Source organism: Trematomus bernacchii, unplaced genomic scaffold, assembly GCF_902827165.1.
Source record: "Trematomus bernacchii unplaced genomic scaffold, fTreBer1.1, whole genome shotgun sequence".
NCBI classification, from domain to species: Eukaryota; Metazoa; Chordata; class Actinopteri; order Perciformes; family Nototheniidae; genus Trematomus; species Trematomus bernacchii.
The window spans coordinates 17,743,574-17,762,491 of NW_022987593.1; the positions used below are offsets into that span (position 1 = coordinate 17,743,574).

Consider the following 18,918-nt stretch of genomic DNA (forward strand, 5'->3'; position numbering starts at 1 on the left):
TGTTCGTCTTACAGCTGCTTACCCAGAAGCCTTTTAACTTGTTTTAGCACCTACCGTATTTACAATGTTGTTTTTAAACTATTCTGCATCTCTTGTATGCATGGTTTGAATGGATCTGTTATTCCATTATGTTTATTTATTGTGTTCCTCTCTGCTGTCTTATTATTAAGTGTTAATGATTATGTAAAGCACTTTGAATTGTTATAGAGCGCCCCTAGTTACACCAATCAGCGTGCGATTACCGTACAGCCAATCACAATGCGTGACGTCATTGGTAAGCGACGGACCCCGAACACATATGGTAGGGCGAACACATAGAGGGGCCGTTTCTCAGTTGCGAGGATATTGGCTTCCAAGCCAATATTTCAAGGATGCTACGTCATCAAGTGGCACAGCAGGACCGTTCCAATGTCCAGCATACTTGGAATTCCACCGAGGCCGCGTCCTTGGTTTGGGGGAAATTTCGAGGCTGCACATGGGTAGACTTCGCGTCCTTAAAATCCCCACAATGCTTTTGCGCACGGACCAATTTCCCCAAATCTGTGGCGGAAAATGTAAGGCGGGGCCTCTCATATGACGCACACCTGCACACTTGCTAGCCTGTTCCACTCTTCGTTTTCCAAATGCCAGGAAGTATTCTTGCCTCGCTTCTGAAGCAAGATGCTCGGCAGACATGTGCTACCAAGCAAGCGTACTCGTGATTGAGAAACACCCATGGTACTGACACCGGCACCGCCCTTTATTATCATCTTTTTTAAACGGCATCATGTAAAATGACACGTTACGCTCGTGTTGTGTTCAAGGAACCTGTCCTTGGCCAGGAAAAACAGGCAGTCACTTGTTTAATTCTGTTGCGGTCTAGATTTATTAAATTGTTTGTTTCCTTCTGCGCTGCATTGCGTGCATGGCATGCGTGGCGTGCATGGCTTCCTTCTGGAGGTAACGGGGAGACTCACCCACTATAACCTTTATTCCAGCAATAAATCCGCACTTTAGACTGAGACACTCCCTGAGTTACATGAGAGCGAACAGAGTTCAGCAGAGGAGGCGTGACAGACCTCCTCCCTCACCTGACTCACCTGAGATAAACCAGGAAACAGTTTGTTATTCTCCCTCACTGCAGAGAGAGAGACGGACTGAAAAACAGACGATCACATTCACCTTCAGACCAAACTAACAACTTCCTCTGAGTTCAGCTACAGGAGAGAAAAGTGGAAACTACAACCCTGCTGCTTCAACCTGCGGACCCTCCCCCCCTGAAGGTGAGTCTCCAAACATCACTCAAATGGCGCATTTCCACTACACGGTCGGCCTCGGCCACACTCGGTACGGCTCGGTACGGCTTGGCCGCGTTGGGCCTTAACAGGGCCGACTCACTTCATGCTGCGCTTCCATTACAGTTTAGGAACTGGGGTAGTTACTATAGTAACGCAGTGTAGGCGGAGCCGTGACGTCATCTTCAATGAGAAATCCAGAAACACAACACAGCCGTTAGCTGTGAGCACTCAGAGCTCACAGCTCCTTATATATGTTCAGAAACTCGACAAAAGTTAAACAAGTACACACCACAGACTGCCTGTGTCATGGTGAATACAGTCGCTGCTGTATTTATGTCTGTATAGGCCGTTGTTGTGAGTGTGGACGGTCGGGGCATATACTGCGTTAGCTTAGCCAATCTCCATCTAGAAAAACACGAATTTTAAAAGGTTTTTCGCCTGCCGTCTGTCTGCAGACTTGACAAAGCATTAATTCATGGTTTTTACTAACCGGTATCAGTATGTTGTTACTTCGGCATCATTTTGAAACGTGTATTACAATTAAATCACGGTCAAATATGTCCATCTTGTTGTAGTTCTAGCCCTCTTGCCAGCGCTCCTCTCTCTAGTTTAGCATACTCAGCCCTGTTTGTTGGCCCCGATAGAACCACAATTTTCTAGGGCCAGAAAAGAGGGGAAAAAGTGGTCCCGCGCCGTGCCGCGCCGGAACGAGGCCTAGTGGAAGCACAACCAAAAAAGGGGACGGCACGACACGGCACGCTTAAAGCGAGCTACGCGCTGCAATGGAAATGCGCCAAAAGAGAATTTCAGTGAAGTCGGTAGAGGAGGGGGAGGGGAGCCATGACTGACTGTACTTCCTGTCTGCTGTGTTTCAGATTCACTCAGAGACAACATGGCGTCCAAGTTAGAGCAAGAGCTCTGCTGTCCGGTCTGTCAGGAAGTCTGTAGAGATCCTGTCATTCTGTCGTGCTGCCACAGCTTCTGTAAAGCCTGTCTGCAGACCTGGTGGGATGGGAAAGAAGTAAAGGAGTGTCCATTTTGTAAGAGAAGAATCTCAAAAGATCCACCTTATAACTTTGCTTTAAAGAACCTGTGTGAGACCTTCTTACAGGAGAGAGATCAGAGACCTCCAGAGGCTGAAGCTGCTCAGGATCTCAGAGAGGAGCTCCAGAAGTCTCTGCAGCCCTTTCAGGAGAAACTGAAGCTCTTTGAAGAAGTTAAAGTGAAGTTTGATCAAACAGCAGGACACATGAAGGTCCAGGCTCAACGCACAGAGACGCAGATTAAGGAGCAGTTTAAGAAGCTTCACCAGTTTCTAGAAGAGGAAGAGGAGGCCAGGATGGCTGCACTGAGGGAGGAAGATGAGCAGAAGAGGAAGATGATGGAGGAGAAGATGGAGGCTGTGAGCAGAGAGATAGCAGCTCTTTCACACACAGTCAGAGCCACAGAGGAGGAGCTGAGAGATGAAGACGTCTCCTTCCTGCACAACTACAAGGCTGCAGTGGAGAGGCTGCAGCGCCCCCTGCTGGAGGATCCACAGCTGCCCTCAGGAGCTCTGATAGACCAGGCCAAACACCTGGGCAACCTCAGCTTCAACATCTGGAGCAAGATGAAGGACATGGTGTCCTACTCTCCTCTCATCCTGGACCCAAACACTGCTAATCAAGACCTCATGCTGTCTGAAGATCTGACCAGAGTGAGACGAGGAGGAGAGATACAGGAACTTCCTGATAATCCAGAGAGGTTTGATCATTACCCCTTAGTCCTGGGCTCTGAGGGCTTTAACTCAGGGACTCACAGCTGGGATGTCCAGGTTACAGACAGTACACACTGGTCACTGGGTGTGTCAGCAGAGTCTGTCCAGAGGAACGGACGCACAGAGTCTGGATTATGGGGAATATGTTTCTATAAAGGTAAATACTTAACATGGTCACCATCAGGTCCAGACACTCGTTTCAGCCTGAAGAAGAAGCTCCAGAGGCTCAGAGTGGATCTGGACTGGAACAGAGGAAAGTTGTCGTTCTCTGACCCTGACACTAACACACACATACACACCTTCACACACACTTTCACTGAGAAGATGTTTCCATACATCAGCACTCGGGAGGAAGTGAAGATATTACCCCTGAAGGTGTGTGTGACAGTGAATCAGAGCAGGTAGAGATACACAGGATCATTATATCTGTGATGATCATCTCTTAAAGGGATCATTCACTGACCTCTGAACCTGTCCTCCTGCTGTCTCATTATTCTAAACATGTTTTTATTCTTGTTGTTATTGAGTTTGATAATCTGCTTTTTGATCATACTGTCAACCTTTATTAAATTGAAACACGTGCACTTAGCAGACACTTTTATCCAAGTAACATCATGTTCATCAAATACGCTGAACTGCTTCCTTTAGAGGAAATAAGAGATATATATTCTTTACATTTGAAATGATCTCACCCAGATTCAGATCTTTATGTCAGGTTATAGTTTAACCTTCTCTGTTTTATTGAAACTATGTCGTTATAAATTGTTCATTTGTGATTTGTGCTTGATGGGAAAATAAATAAAAAATATGTTTAATCCAACTGCAAGTTTGAGCAGCGAATCATTTATTAGATACAAAATAAAATGCATTTTAACTAAACGATGTGTTGTCCTGTGTAACCATTAGCCAATCAGCAACCAAGGTAACCCCCCCCCCCCCCCCCCCCCCACCTTATCACCTGAATCTCCCCCTAGAGCACCATTGAGTTCTTTGTAACCAAGGCCCCAGCTCCACGGGAACCCATACGGCAAAACGCATCGGAGTAACGCAAATGCAACCGCAAAAAACCTTCCGCCCACACGCAATATACACCGGATTGTGTCAAGCTCCACGAGACGGCTCCGTTTACATCCAACCGCTGGAAAAGCTGCAGTACATATGCCGAACCTGTACGTGGCGCTGTAACTTCCTCCACAAAAGCAGCAACTTCCTCCACAAAAGCAGCGAAGAAGAATAGTTGTCATGGCTGCACTTCTGTTTATTCTCCGCGGTGGGGGCGGAGGGAACCGCGCAGAGTTTTTCGCCGGTCAATGTGTGTTAAAGTTTAAATCTTCATGCTTCCTCATGCAGCAGCTGATCCAGTAAGTAAACCCGACAGTAAAAATAAACATATTTATAACTAGTTTAGTTTGAGAGGTAATTAAAATAGCTAAGGGTGGTGATCTGACTTGAAGTGTGTGTTTTGCTCCCGCTGCTTCACAGCCGGAGGAGCTGCGTGTCTCCGTCCTGTCAGATTAGACTTCACTCGCGTTTATGTTCATATCGAGATAAAGATAAATAATCTGAATTCAGTGCGCAGTGTACTTTTGCGGGGGTGAGCAGCAGAGGTGGGGAGAGGCGGGGCTATGAAACGGATGACTGTATAGGCGACCCCACGGCCCCGTTGGACCCCCCAGAGCGCTCCGTTCCCAGATCTATCCACCTTTGGACCCGTTGTCGTTTGCGGGGTCTGTTTCTACGTTTCTGTTACGGCGTCGTCGAGCTTAAAGGGCTATACGCATGAGAAATATGCGGATTCAACCCGTTTTCGTCCTCGTGGAGCCTAGGCCCAAATCTCTCTCAGAGGGGCGTGGGGAGGGGCTCCTTATTTTCATCTAAAGTAACAGACAGAGAATCAGCACTTTGGAAACAGGGCTGAAACAGAGGGGATTATGGGATGCTGCAATGATCTGTTTGGTGTTTCAGCCAATCAGAGACAGGTTCTGTATATATCTGAGACCTGTAATATATTGATGAAAAACAGTATAATGGGAGACCTTTAAAGTAACCCTCCCAACCGTGAGCAATAGTGACTTTTTGTCAAATGACAGCGTTGGAGATGGACTTGGACAGAAGGTGTTTGATCATAAAGGTTGAGGTTCACGCACTGAAGATATATTGTCTTCACACTGTACATTTATATTTAATTAAGCATGCTATTTCTTGTACAATTAATGTAAATAATATCCTACTTTTAAATGTTGCTGGCAGTAATTTGTCCCTTCATAGTGTATACTTGACAGATATATATCTTTCACTGTCAAGATGTATCTTACTTTTTAGTTTCGTTCAATTTTGAGATATTTATATTTAATGTATGTGTTAGTTTATTTTTTACAATTGTTTTGATTTTCACATTATGTCCAATGCCTTGTTTATATGCTGCTGTGACGAAAATTAGGATAAATAAAGTAAATCTCATCTTAACTAGTACTTGTAACAGAATACATTTTAAAGTAACCCTCCCAGCCCTGTCTAAGCTTAATAAATGTACATATACATTTAATAGATTGTATTATTATCCACCTTTTTGTTTTATGTCCTTTTATTTAAAACATTCTTTGAGACTTCTTCTTCTGGTTCAAATTTCAATACATTTCATTTGTATAGTCACTCTTTTGTCTTTATTCTACATGAAAATGTTAGAGATTCCATTCAAATCTGTTGATTATTCAGATCTTCCTCAGGAATAGTATGTCACATTTTTAATGCTAAATGTATATCATTTTCTCACAGGATATAGAATGAGACAACACAGTTTGTATCCATTGTGTATGAATGCTTCAGCTCTTCAGACCAACATAGTAAGATGTGAGCATGTTCCTAATTGTGTTGGTATGCAACCTAGGTCTGAGGCCTGGGGCCTATACTACGAAGCCGGATTTTCGCTTAGCCGGCTGACTTCAGGGAAAACTCGGGCTTTCCGGTCCTACGACGCTGGTTCTCTTTTTAGCGGGCTAGATCTCCATGGTAACTTATGCTGAGCGGCTAACCTCCTCGGGAGCAGGTTAGGTTGCAGAGATCAACTCAGTGAAAGCACCGCCTGCTGACCAATCAGAGCTCCGTGTGCGGAGTTCAAGTCATATTACAGGATAGAGGAAATACAGAAAAACTGCCGTTGCAGGAAAGACGGCCGGCAAAAATCAACTGACTATGTGAACGTGAAAATTAATAGAATATCCCCTCCCATCTTCAGAGCAATCTGACTATTATAACATTAGCGTTAAGAAAGCTTACTTAAATATCTGCCACGACATAAGTAACCGGATCAGAGTAACATTACGTACAGTCCGCGGCACTGTGAGTGCAGACGTCGATGTGTCCCATTATCATTCATATCATATCACATCATAATGTATCATATATTTCCTTATTTGAGTCAGCTTCTTGAGCCGTATCTGGCCGTGCAACACTCACAGTGTCACATACTGTATGCAGAAGTATTATTTTAAGCAACACATTAAGTTGACGAAACACTCGAGTCAAATGTAATTAAAGTCAGATCCACTCGTGTCTTGGACGGGGCAGTGATATCATAAACCTGTTAATGTACGCATTCAAACACTTTCTCTATTACCAGCTGTATTCACCTTGCAGGTGCAGCTATGTGGCTTTTATCCTGGATAAAGTGTTTAAAGGGCCCATGTCATGGCCATTTCCACTGATCATAATTACATTGTTGAGGTATACTAAAATAGATTTATACTGTGCAATTTTCCAAACTCACATTGGTTTCGCATACAGCATCTCTGTCAAGCATGTGTATTCAGCAGTATTCACTTTCTCCACTAAACGACTCGTTGGAGCTCTTGCCCCCCCCTCCCTGTGAGCCTAGTGTGCTCCGATTGGTCAGCTCGGCCACTCGTTCTGATTAGTCAACCACCAGAGAGGCTGCGCCCATGTCAGTGCTTTTCCCGGCTGCTCTCAGCGTAACATCAGTCTTATCATGGCGTCGGTACAGCGGTATATTTTATATACATATATATTTTTAACTGTTGTTATAGAAGAGTGTGACGGCCCCAGGGCCTTTGTCTTACGATGGGGTGGAGCTGAAGAGGGTAATCAGCGCGATCACGGACACCTCCGGACACTACGGCCCCAGTCTCTCTCCAAAGCGGCTGCAGGAAGACTAACTCTGCGATCCTCTCAACCACCTATCTTTGCATTTACCACAATAAATGTGCCGTGGTTTTGTAAACTCGTGTATGTCTCCTTGTCTTTCCGTTGTGGCCTACGAGCTACTCTCATAACAAAGAGTAAGTTATTTTTACCCGTTATAAACTACTACTGTTTGATGAGAAATCAAATCATGGTTTGCTATATATGAATTCAGGGAAGAAAGGATAGGCCTACTAAGTATTTCCATTAAACTTTATTTTTAGAAATGTACAAAATGAACATAAATATACATATATACACGGTATATCATCCATTCCTCCTCCTCTTGCCTGCGCACAGCCGGTGCGGTGCGGTGCCTTTTAGCACGAGGCCTCAGTAGTAGTAGAATCCCTTCCCCGTCATGGATTGTCCGCCAGGATCTGGCTGGACGAAATCAAATGCAAATCACAAAATATTAGAGAAACTTAGTTGTTTTAGATTCGTTAGTAGTAGTTGTGTAATGAACAGCTTGCCTGCTAATATGCTAACCTAGCTTTGTTTACCTTGGTAGCTAACACGATATGAACGTTAGCTTGGAGGAAAGGCAACTATAATGCAGTGTAATAAAACTACTATGAACAAAAGCTAGTGGTTCATATTAGGCTAGCAATAACGTGTTTATAATTGCAATCGTATACGGGTATTCTGCTACCATACAATGTAACTTGCATGAATACATTGTTTTGCGCTAGCATACAGCTAGCCTCGTTAGCTACATGCAGTATATGTACGGTCACAATGTACGGTAAACCGGAGTATACTGTATGAGTATTCCGTGTGTGTGACTGCAGACATTCTCCTGCCATGACAAACATGTAAGGCCATCTGCTGACATTGTAGTTGATATATTTAAATGCTAGCAACGTAGCATCACAAAAATGTTTTTCTGACCAAAACTAGCTCAAGCTCCGTGTGTTAGATCGCTACGCCAGCTATAATGTAATTACGTTTCGCGACTGACCGGCAAATCACCCGCAGTATACTGTCAATAGGTATTTTGTGTGTGAATGCAGACATTCTCCTGCTATGAGATACATGTATGCAAGGCCATCTGCTGATATTAGAGTTGATATATGGAAACTCTAGCAACTTAGTTAGCACAGTTAGCACTGTGTCAATGGCTTAGCAGTCCAACACAGTTTACACATTTAAACAGTCTTGTTTGATAAATACACAAATAACAATGCAAACTTACAGGTTGTATACCCAGATCTTCCCCTGCTCCAAACGGTCCAAACAAGCTGTGCATATCCGGCCTCAAACTGGGCAATGTTTTGGAAGCTTTCGTCTGTGAAATGCCGGTTCTTCGAACCTCTGGAGGAGGAACACGCCGCTGCTGGTGTGGCCATAGCTCTTCGGGATTGGTCCATTTCGTTCCGGGTACCGCATGACATCAGGCGGTACCCGGAACTAAATGGAAGACTCAAATGGGCAGTGACGTATCTCCAACGAGGCGTTTTGGGGAGGTATTTTCTGTGTTAGAGTTTTACTCGCTACAGGGTGTACTTTGAGGGTTTTGACTCTGCACACCGTTTACATGCATAAAAACCTTCATAACACACAAGGGGACGGGTAATAACCGGAAAAGCATGACATGGGAGCTTTAAGTCATGGATGTTTAAAGTTTAACTTCTTCATATTTGACTAATATTAAAGTTCACTTTTCATTCAGGAAGTATGACGCTGCGCTGTCAGTACGCTTGTCCATGTTTGAGATTGGTCGAATGCTCCAAATACCACCCCTTTCATGTGAACGCGCACCTAACTAGATAGGACACGGCTGGCTTGAGCGATCCACTTGATAACCAGCGTCGTAGTACAGTTTAGCGCCAGCGCGTATGTTTTGGATTGGGCCAACCGGCTAACTCAAACATATCCAGGTTAGGAAAATCCGGCTTCGTAGTACAGGCCTCTGGTCTGTTTAATAAAGCAAATCTGCCACTTTTATATTGTAGAATTTGTTAAAGGGACCATGTCATGGCCATTTCCACTGATCATAATTCCATTGTTGAGGCAGGGCTCTCGACTAACTTTTTTCACCATCCTCCCGGAACCGTCCCGAAATACAATCTAAGCCGTCCCGAAATTAATGTGGATCATCCCGAATTTAAAATATTTGTTTTTCTACATTATCATTAGTTAAAATCATTCAAAGTGACCTTTAACATAAATAAAACATCATACAAATCATTAGATGATAATTCATCAACCTTTTTATTTGAGTAAATCAGTCAAACACATAAACAAAGGCCAAATATATTTAAAAAAAAACACACAAGCGAGAAAGTTACTCTAATATTGAATCCAATCAAGTCCCATCCGATTAACAAAAAAATCCAACACTCTGTCCTGAAGACAGAAGACAGAACCCAGAGTAACCACTAACCAGGATGACAGTCTGTAACACAGTCAGGAGACCTTTACAAACTGCCCCGCCCCCTCGCACACAGGAGAGAGCTCTCTCGTCTGGATTGGAAAGATCGAAAATACATCATAGACGCATTTTGTAGTCTTATTGCATATTAGAAACGGAGTTGGCGAAACTAAAACTGCAATATAATGTTCATGTAGCAATAATACATATGACATATGTTTTAAATGTCTCCAGTACCGATAAAAAGACCACTGTTGGTACCACTGTCTTTAATAATTCCGGCCCGCGGCCCGTTTAATGCCGGGGCTCGGTACCCATCCCTACATGGGGAGAGGCGAAGCATATTGCTAAGGACTAAATACGATGGAGAGTTCTCATCTCAGCTGCAATGACATGTCTGGAAACCCCCTCTAGGGTGCCCCATGCATAGCGCGCCGTCAAAAGCTGCTTCATAAGTTACGTTTTGTTTCTCCGCACCGCTCCGGGGTAAAAAAAATGGTAGTTACATCACAGCTGTGCGGCTGGCTGACAGCTGTAGCTACGTACTGTGTGTGTGTGTGTGTGTGTGTGTGTGTGTTTCGCGGGTTGCTAAATGCTTTGTGTGTGTTTATGTTGACAAGGAGGTTTAATAACTGTGTACTACACAAAACGTGCAGTCAGTTTCATTTTCATCGCCGTTCGTAGTAGAGTTAGCAGGGTATTTTTATTTTAACTCTCGTCCCAAATTCGTCCCAAAATTCATTTGTATCCTCCCCGACCCGATTTTTTTCGGCCCCGGGACGACGGGAGGTCCTTAAGCTCGAGCCCTGTGTTGAGGTCTACTAGAATAGATTTATATTGTGCAATTTTCCAAACTCACATTGGTTTCTCATACAGCATCTCTGTAAACTACTTGTATTCACTGAATTTCACTCTCTGCCTTTAACGGCTCGTTGTAGCTCCAAAAGCTCCAGCCCCCACCCTCCCTGTGAGCACAGTGTGCTCTGATTGGTCGGGACGTTGTGAATCGCGCTGAGCTCCGTGGAGGTGTTGTTTCCTTGTTAGCGATACACAGCCAAACAGAGCCAAACTCATCCTGAGCACACACAAAGTCACAGCCGAAGTAAAAACAATAAGTGTGGCTTGATATTGAGTAAGAAAAAGGTTGATAAACGCTGTGAGAATGGGTCTGCAGAGAGAATTTCGCCGCGATCCCAACTGTCTGTTATCAGCCTGCAGCCAGGGAGGAGAAATCAGCTGAGCTGCCTGCTCCCTGCACACAGATGTGTGTGTGAGGAAGTCCGTGGATTGGTCAATTTGGACCAATCAGCGGGGGCTTAACGTAACGGCTCCGCGGACGTAACGTAACGGCTCCACGGATTGGTCCATTTCGTTCCGGGTACGGCTTGACATCATGCCGTACCCGGAACGAAATGGAAGAATCAAATGGACAATGACGTATCTCCAACGAGGCGTTTTGGGGAGGTATTTTCTGTGTTAGAGTTTTACTCGCTACAGGGTGTACTTTGAGGGTTTGTGACTCTGCACACCGTTTACATGCATAAAAACCTTCATAACACACAAGGGGACGGGTAATAACCGGAAAAGCATGACATGGGCCCTTTAAATTAAAGCAGTCTTTAAAGGTAGGGTAGGTAAGTTTGAGAAACCGGCTCGAGATCGCTAGAATTTGAAAATACACAACCGGAGAAAATCTGCCACTTCCTTATAGAGCCCCTCCTCCAACACACACGAACGCGCACATGACCAATGAGGGCACAAGATAAGTTTGTGCACAGATGGAAGGCTGACACGCAGGTAGGCCCTCCAATCATTTTAGCCGGGCCGGCTAGCGCTACGGCTTCCACAGATGACATTTTTTTATGGATTTTTTGTCAAAGCACTTCAGATATTCATTGCTATCGGGATGTTAAGAGCATTCCATGGAATATAACAAAAAGTGTATCTCGAGCCGGTTTCTCAAACTTACCTACCCTACCTTTAATTGTTTGTCCTAAACATAGCAATATATGCTTTTGAAATGTAACATGTCTTTGAAAAAATAACAGTATACAGTTTATATTGTGTATCACCTTTAGCTTGAAAATACATAGATGTGTTTTTTTCATCTATAAAATAAATAAATAGACAGACAGACACTTTATCAATCCCAAATTGGGAAATTATTTAACAGCAGCAGTGTGTTCAGGTATTAAAATATTGAAAGTTGGAATAAAGTATAAACTACACAACACAAGTCTAATGTACAGCAATCCATAAGATAAGTCCGATATGTCTGCATAACATGATTCCTCCTCCTCCTCCTCCTCCTCCTCCTCCCATGGACATATTACTTGAAGGGGAACTTGAGAGTGTGGTTGGGCCTGTCACTACCCGATCTGCAGCCCTGGCCTATCTGCAGTGCGCATGTGCGAGATGGTCCGCCATATTTGACAACTACATACGGCAACTCTACTAGGACACTTGACACAGTGGCTTTTGGCAAAGCAGAAAAAGAACCGAGAGAGATGAGTTATTGTTATTACAACGTGACTTCACTATTATTTAACAACTCTTTTTATTGGGTTCTTTTATTTGGGTTTAAGTACATTGTCAGAATAAGTGAGAAATGGATTTAACTTCTGTTAGACAGCTATCATACTGAATAAATATTTACTGTGAATGTATGCAAACATGTCTAGCATATAGCTGTCTAACAGAAGTTACATCCATTTCTCACTTATTCTGACAATGTACTTAACCCCAAATAAAAGAACCCAATAAAAAGAGTTGTTAAATAATAGTGAAGTCACGTTGTAATAACAATAACTCATCTCTCTCGGTTTTCGGAGTTTTCTTTGTGTGCTTTGCCAAATGCCACTGTGTCAAGTGTCCTAGTTGGGTTGCCGTACGGAGTTGTGCAATACGGCGGACCATCTCGCACATGCGCACTGCAGATAGGGCAGGGCGGCAGATCGGGTAGTGACAGGGCCCATAGACTGTATAAAGGTTGGGCCACACAATCCAGCTGTGGAATCAAGCTCGAGAATATTTTCAAAAAATACAAGCAGGACACAAGCGACATTACTTTCAAAATAAAAGCACAAGTGTTCAAAAACAAGTTTAACAACATTGCCTTTATATAGACATTTATAATATCGATTGGGAGAATATAGAAATGATGCGTAATGTGTCTGATTGTGTTATTTGTGTTTTTGAAATATCATAACATGATACCATTATTTAAAAAAAAAATGAATACAATATCAATGTCATCCATTATGAGGATTTAATCAATATTTACTGTAATGCAGTAGAAATACTATATGTATTTGGTTGATGAATGCAATAAGAAAACATAATAATAATCACAAAAATATCAATGAGAAGAATAAACAAATGGTATTATTTATTGTCTATAAGCATTATTTGTGCTTTGCTGATACATTTATTAACATTGTACAAGTCATGTTCGTCTTACAGCTGCTTACACAGAAGCCTTTTAACTTGTTTTAGCACCTACCGTATTTACAATGTTGTTTTTAAACTATTCTGCATCTCTTTTATGCATTGTTTGAATGGATCTGTTGTTCCATTATGTTTATTTATTGTGTTCCTCTCTGTTGTCTTATTATTAAGTGTTAATGATTCTGTAAAGCACTTTGAATTGTTATAAAGCGCCCCTAGTTACACCAATCAGCGTGCGATTACCGTACAGCCAATCACAATGCGTGACGTCATTGGTAAGCGACGGACCCCGAAACATACAGATGGAACATCTTATTTCAGACTCCAGCTTACTGCTTCCTGCCTACTACCTGCCAGTTACCTGCCTAAGACCTGCCAAAGACCAGTATCTGGGAATGTTAAGCCCTCCCACTATTTTCCAAGAGGGCGTTGCCAGATTTTCAATTTCAGGATTTAACCAGGAGATGGCGCTTCCTTCACAAAAACAGGAAGAGAACTTTCATGAACTTTCAGTTTTGTTTAGAAGAGCATTTGAACACATCAATATTTTAGATCAAATAAAGTATATCTAATCTTGTAATTCAATAATATATAGTCTTTATATATTAAATAACTATGGCCAAACTAAGACTTAGTTTTTCACAAGAGAAAATGCAGATATTATAATTATTATATTCAATATATTTATTCAGACAATGTGAGTAGGAATACAGAAATTCTGCTCCCACCTAAGGCCAACGTTGCAATATTACAACATTTCCCTAAAAACTTACCAAAACGTAAACATTTTTAAAACTCTTTCATTTCTGCTCCAGAGGCCAGGGGTTAAATTGGGATTTGATATGCGGGGGGGCTCTGTTAGAAGGTGCGACGGGGGGGGGGGGGTGTTGTCGGCCGTAAGCGAACCGGGCCGTTGGCGTCCGGCCGTTCTGTGATTCTCCAGAACTCACAGCTGGCCAGGGATAAGTCCCGACTCTCCCAACGGCCAATCCGTGCCTCCCCTGACTGCACGTTGCTGACACGCACCGCTGCAAACTCTCTGCACGGAGGAGCCGCAGAGGAAGAGACACACGTTCACTAAGCCGAAAAAACTATATCCGGTCACAGTGATCTGCTATTTTAAAGTAAATTCAACACATATCGACCCTAAATATAGCATATATTAAGAACGAGAAAGTGTTAACATCGTTTTTTGTAAACATATGACAAATGTGCGAGGGTGATGACATCAGAGCATCGTCCTATGGGCTTAGCCCCGGACAGGTACAACAGGTATTCACTCAGAGGGGGGTAGGTACTAAATGCCACCCATTTACATGTAGGCAAACAGTCAAAAATCAACATACAGTAGGGGGGTGGGGGATGGTGAACGGTATGTGGGTATGTGGGACACTGAAAAGTCTATGTTAAAAAGCCTCAGTCACCTTAATTCATGTAATAAAAACATCTCAGGTCAGTAACACTGAAAGCTAAATGTTACCATGTTCAGCTATGTTACTATTTATAATGTTATTGTTGTTACAACAGAAGACGTTTTTCTATATATTGAAGTTAAATGCATCAATCTGGTGCACTTTGAGGTCAAAATTAAGAGATTTATGGATACCGCTGGAAAAAGCTGCATATGCCGAGCCTGTACGTAGCGCTGTAACTTCCTCCACAAAAGCAGCCTTCTGTTTATTCAACGTGGTGGGGGCCGAGGGAACCGGGCAGAGTTTTTCGCCGGTCAACGTGTGTGAAAGTTTAAATCTTCCTTATTGAGCTTTAAAACAAATGAATAACGACTATATATAATAATAAAATAAACACCGGCTGTTGTTATGCCTGCTGTAACGTTAAATTACTCCGTTCTCCTCTTAAGTAATTATGCCGTTACAAGCTTCATAGTTGTATTTATCATCTAAATTTGCCGAAACAAGTTTAATATTCTGAAAGCCAAGACTTTGTTTATTTGAAATCAGATGAAAACAAACTGTAACGGACCCTGCCGTGTTATCTATGATTACTATGCCTTACTGTACATTCATAATTTCAGCCGGAGGGAGGGGTGCGGCGCTGCGGAGGAGCAGATTGCGAGTGAGGTGCCTGTCATCTTCCCTTTACAAGCTTCACAAATGTATTTATCGTGTGATTTTGGAAATAAAAGTTTCATATTCTGAAAGCCAAGACTTTGTTTATATATTATACGTGGGTAGCTATGACGTCAGAAGGAGTTACCGTAATTTGCAGCGACTTGACAGACATCTGCAAAGTCCTTATAAAATGATAGAATTTAAAAGAGTCTTGAAAAAGCATGGTGATGGCAATAAATGCATTAGTGTCTCGTTTGCATACTGTCTAATATCTACTTTATGTTGTAGTAAAACATCTCCTTAATAAAACTGTATTTATTGATATTTCTCGCTAAAGACTGCATTTTACTGTACTACATTGAACACATCTTGCTGACGTTATACATGCCTCCTCGCCCAATACACACTTTTACTGAATTGCGCCTGAATGCACCTTAACTGAAATCACCTCCGTCACTTTCTACTGAGAGCTAACGTTAACTCTCCTGCAGATTCCAACATGGATAGCGTTGCAAAAGCATGACAAATATAGTTTGCACTTAATTTTGTATAATAAGAACTCGATGCTGTAACTGCAGACTATGAGTTTAAATTGGGTACACTAAGATTGTTGAAAGATAATTCATTGCTCACAGTAAAACAAACGGCGAAATACATACAGAGGAATTAATATCAAATAGGCGCATTAGTAACTTACTCTTACATAACCGTTGGGTTATAAAGTAGTAGGGAATAGTTTTAACGGAGGTATTTTACCGCACAACATGCACGGCAGGAGAGCCTCTGAGCCCCGCGGCCGCATCACGGTGCCCGGGCCAACGCTTAGAGCGGCATAGGGGAACAGTTTGCGGAGTTGATTCTTAATACATACTCTTAACTTAACCACTTTTAACAGAATTGCGTCGGTAAGCACTTGATGCAAACTTTGCCCAACAACTTTGCGTGAAGAAATAGACTACATGAGCACGACAGGGCTGAGTCTAACTTTAACAGCAGTAATGGCGCTGGCATGCATTAAAATGTCGATGTTTCGTTCAAAACAGTGAATACAAGAAAAGTAAATAACACTTTCTAGTTAAAAAGCAGTAATTAATAACTCAGGTGGCATGCTTACTTGTTTTACGATGGTTTGAGGAGGATCCGCTGCAAAGAGGAACAGGAAGTCTCACACTTTTTTGATTATTATTCAAAATTATTATTCTCGTTTGAGGGCATGGCATGACCGTGGCGTTGAAAAAAGCATTTTTATTACGTTTTCCAAAACGTCTTTTTAAAGAAAGTTCAGAAAATGTGATATTAATTTACAAATTAATGAGTTCTTAAAACATGTTCTCATTGTTGCTTACGTGTTACTTATTTAAACGCACATTGAAAAAAAACTAATTTAGGGCAAGTAAATTACATAAAAAAATTGAGTTTTGTTGACTTCACCATCGGAACAGTTTTTACAGTGTAGAGGAGGGGGAGGGGAGCCATGACTGACTGTACTTCCTGTCTGCTGTGTTTCAGCTTCACTCAGAGACAACATGGCGTCCAAGTTAGAGCAAGATCTCTGCTGTCCGGTCTGTCAGGAAGTCTGTAGAGATCCTGTCATTCTGTCCTGCGGCCACAGCTTCTGTAAAGCCTGTCTGCAGACCTGCTGGGATGGGAAAGAAGTGAAGGAGTGTCCATTTTGTAAGAGAAGAATCTCAAAAGATCCACCTTATAACTTTGCTTTAAAGAACCTGTGTGAGACCTTCTTACAGGAGAGAGATCAGAGACCTCCAGAGGCTCTCTGCAGTCTGCACTCTGAGAAACTCAGACTCTTCTGTCTGGACCATCAGCAGCCAGTGTGTCTCATCTGCAGAGATTCAAAAACACACACCAACCACAGATTCAGACCCATCGATGAAGCTGCTCAGGATCTCAGAGAGGAGCTCCAGAAGTCTCTGCAGCCCTTTCAGGAGAAACTGAAGCTCTTTGAAGAAGTTAAAGTGGAGTTTGATCAAACAGCAGGACACATGAAGGTCCAGGCTCAACACACAGAGACGCAGATCAAGGAGCAGTTTAAGAAGCTTCACCAGTTTCTAGAAGAGCAAGAGGAGGCCAGGATGGCTGCACTGAGGGAGGAAGAGGAGCAGAAGAGGAAGATGATGGAGGAGAAGATGGAGGCTGTGAGCAGAGAGATAGCAGCTCTTTCCAACACAGTCAGAGCCACAGAGGAGGAGCTGAGAGATGAAGACGTCTCCTTCCTGCACAACTACAAGGCTGCAGTGGAGAGGCTGCAGCGCCCCCTGCTGGAGGATCCACAGCTGCCCTCAGGAGCTCTGATAGACCAGGCCAAACACCTGGGCAACCTCAGCTTCAACATCTGGAGCAAGATGAAGGACATGGTGTCCTACTCTCCTCTCATCCTGGACCCAAACACTGCTAATCCATTCCTCATCCTGTCTGAAGATCTGACCAGAGTGAGACAAGGAGGGAGACAGAAACTTCCTGATAATCCAGAGAGGTTTGATAGATACGGCTTTGTTCTGGGCTCTGAGGGCTTTAACTCAGGGACTCACAGCTGGGATGTCCAGGTTACAGACAGTACACTCTGGGCACTGGGTGTGTCAGCAGAGTCTGCCCAGAGGAAGGGAGACACACAGTCTGGATTATGGAGAATATGTTTCTATAAAGGTAAATACACAGCACGGCCACCATCAGCTCCAGACACTCCTCTCAGCCTGAAGAAGAAGCTCCAGAGGCTCAGAGTGGATCTGGACTGGAACAGAGGAAAGTTGTCGTTCTCTGACCCTGACACTAACACACACATACACACCTTCACACACACTTTCACTGAGAAGATGTTTCCATACATTAACACTGTGGAGGAAGTGAAGATATTACCACTGAAGGTGTGTGTGACAGTGGATCAGAGCAGGTAGAGATACACAGGATCATTATATCTGTGATGATCATCTCTTAAAGGGATCATTCACTGACCTCTGAACCTGTCCTCCTGCTGTCTCTTTATTCTAAACATGTTTTTATTCTTGTTGTTATTGAGTTTGATAATCTGCTTTTTGATCATAGTGTCAACCTCTATTAAATTGAAACACGTGCATTTAGCAGACACTTTTATCCAAGTAACATCATGTTCATCAAATACGCTGAACTGCTTCCTTTAGAGGAAATAAGAGATATATATTCTTTACATTTGAAATGATCTCACCCAGATTCAGATCTTTATGTCAGGTTATAGTTTAACCTTCTCTGTTTTATTGAAACTATGTCGTTATAACTTGTTCATTTGTGATTTGTGCTTGATGGGAAAATAAATAAAAAATATGTTTAATCCAACTGCAAGTTTGAGCAGCGAATCATTTGTTAGATACAAAATAAAATGCATTTTAATTAAACGATGTTTTGGCTTGTGTAACCATTAGCCAATCAGCAACCAAGGTAACCCCCCCCCCCCCCCCCCCCCCACCTTATCACCTGAATCTCCTCCGCACAATTAATGTAAATAATATCCTACTTTTAAATGTTGCTAGCAGTAATTTGTCCCTTCATAGTGTATACTTGACAGATATATATCTTTCACTGTCAAGATGTATCTTACTTTTTAGTTTAGTTCAATTTTGAGATATTTATATTTAATGTATGTGTTAGTTTATTTTCTACAATTGTTTTGATTTCCACATTATGTCCAATGCCTTGTTTATATGCTGCTGTGACGAAAATTAGGATAAATAAAGTAAATCTCATCTTAACTAGTACTTGTAACACAATACATTTTAAAGTAACCCTCCCAGCCCTGTCTAAGCTGAA

The 18,918-nt window shown here is 42.6% G+C and overlaps 1 protein-coding gene across 2 annotated transcripts; it reads left to right on the forward strand.

Annotated features, from left to right (window-relative positions):
• Window positions 1-794: 794 nt before the first annotated feature.
• LOC117482076 (nuclear factor 7, brain-like) lies at window positions 795-18,447 on the forward strand. 2 transcript variants are annotated; one of them, XM_034130074.1, is made up of 2 exons: window positions 795-1,262; window positions 16,633-18,447. In XM_034130074.1, the coding sequence occupies exon 2, from the start codon at window positions 16,650-16,652 to the stop codon at window positions 18,030-18,032; it is 1,383 nt and encodes a 460-aa protein (XP_033985965.1). In that variant the 5' UTR covers window positions 795-1,262; window positions 16,633-16,649; the 3' UTR covers window positions 18,033-18,447. The 2 variants fall into 2 exon arrangements, with proteins under 2 accessions (XP_033985965.1, XP_033985966.1); XM_034130075.1 differs by lacking the exon at window positions 16,633-18,447 and adding an exon at window positions 2,153-3,478 and having other exon boundaries at window positions 931-1,262.
• The last annotated feature ends 471 nt before the right edge of the window (window positions 18,448-18,918 follow it).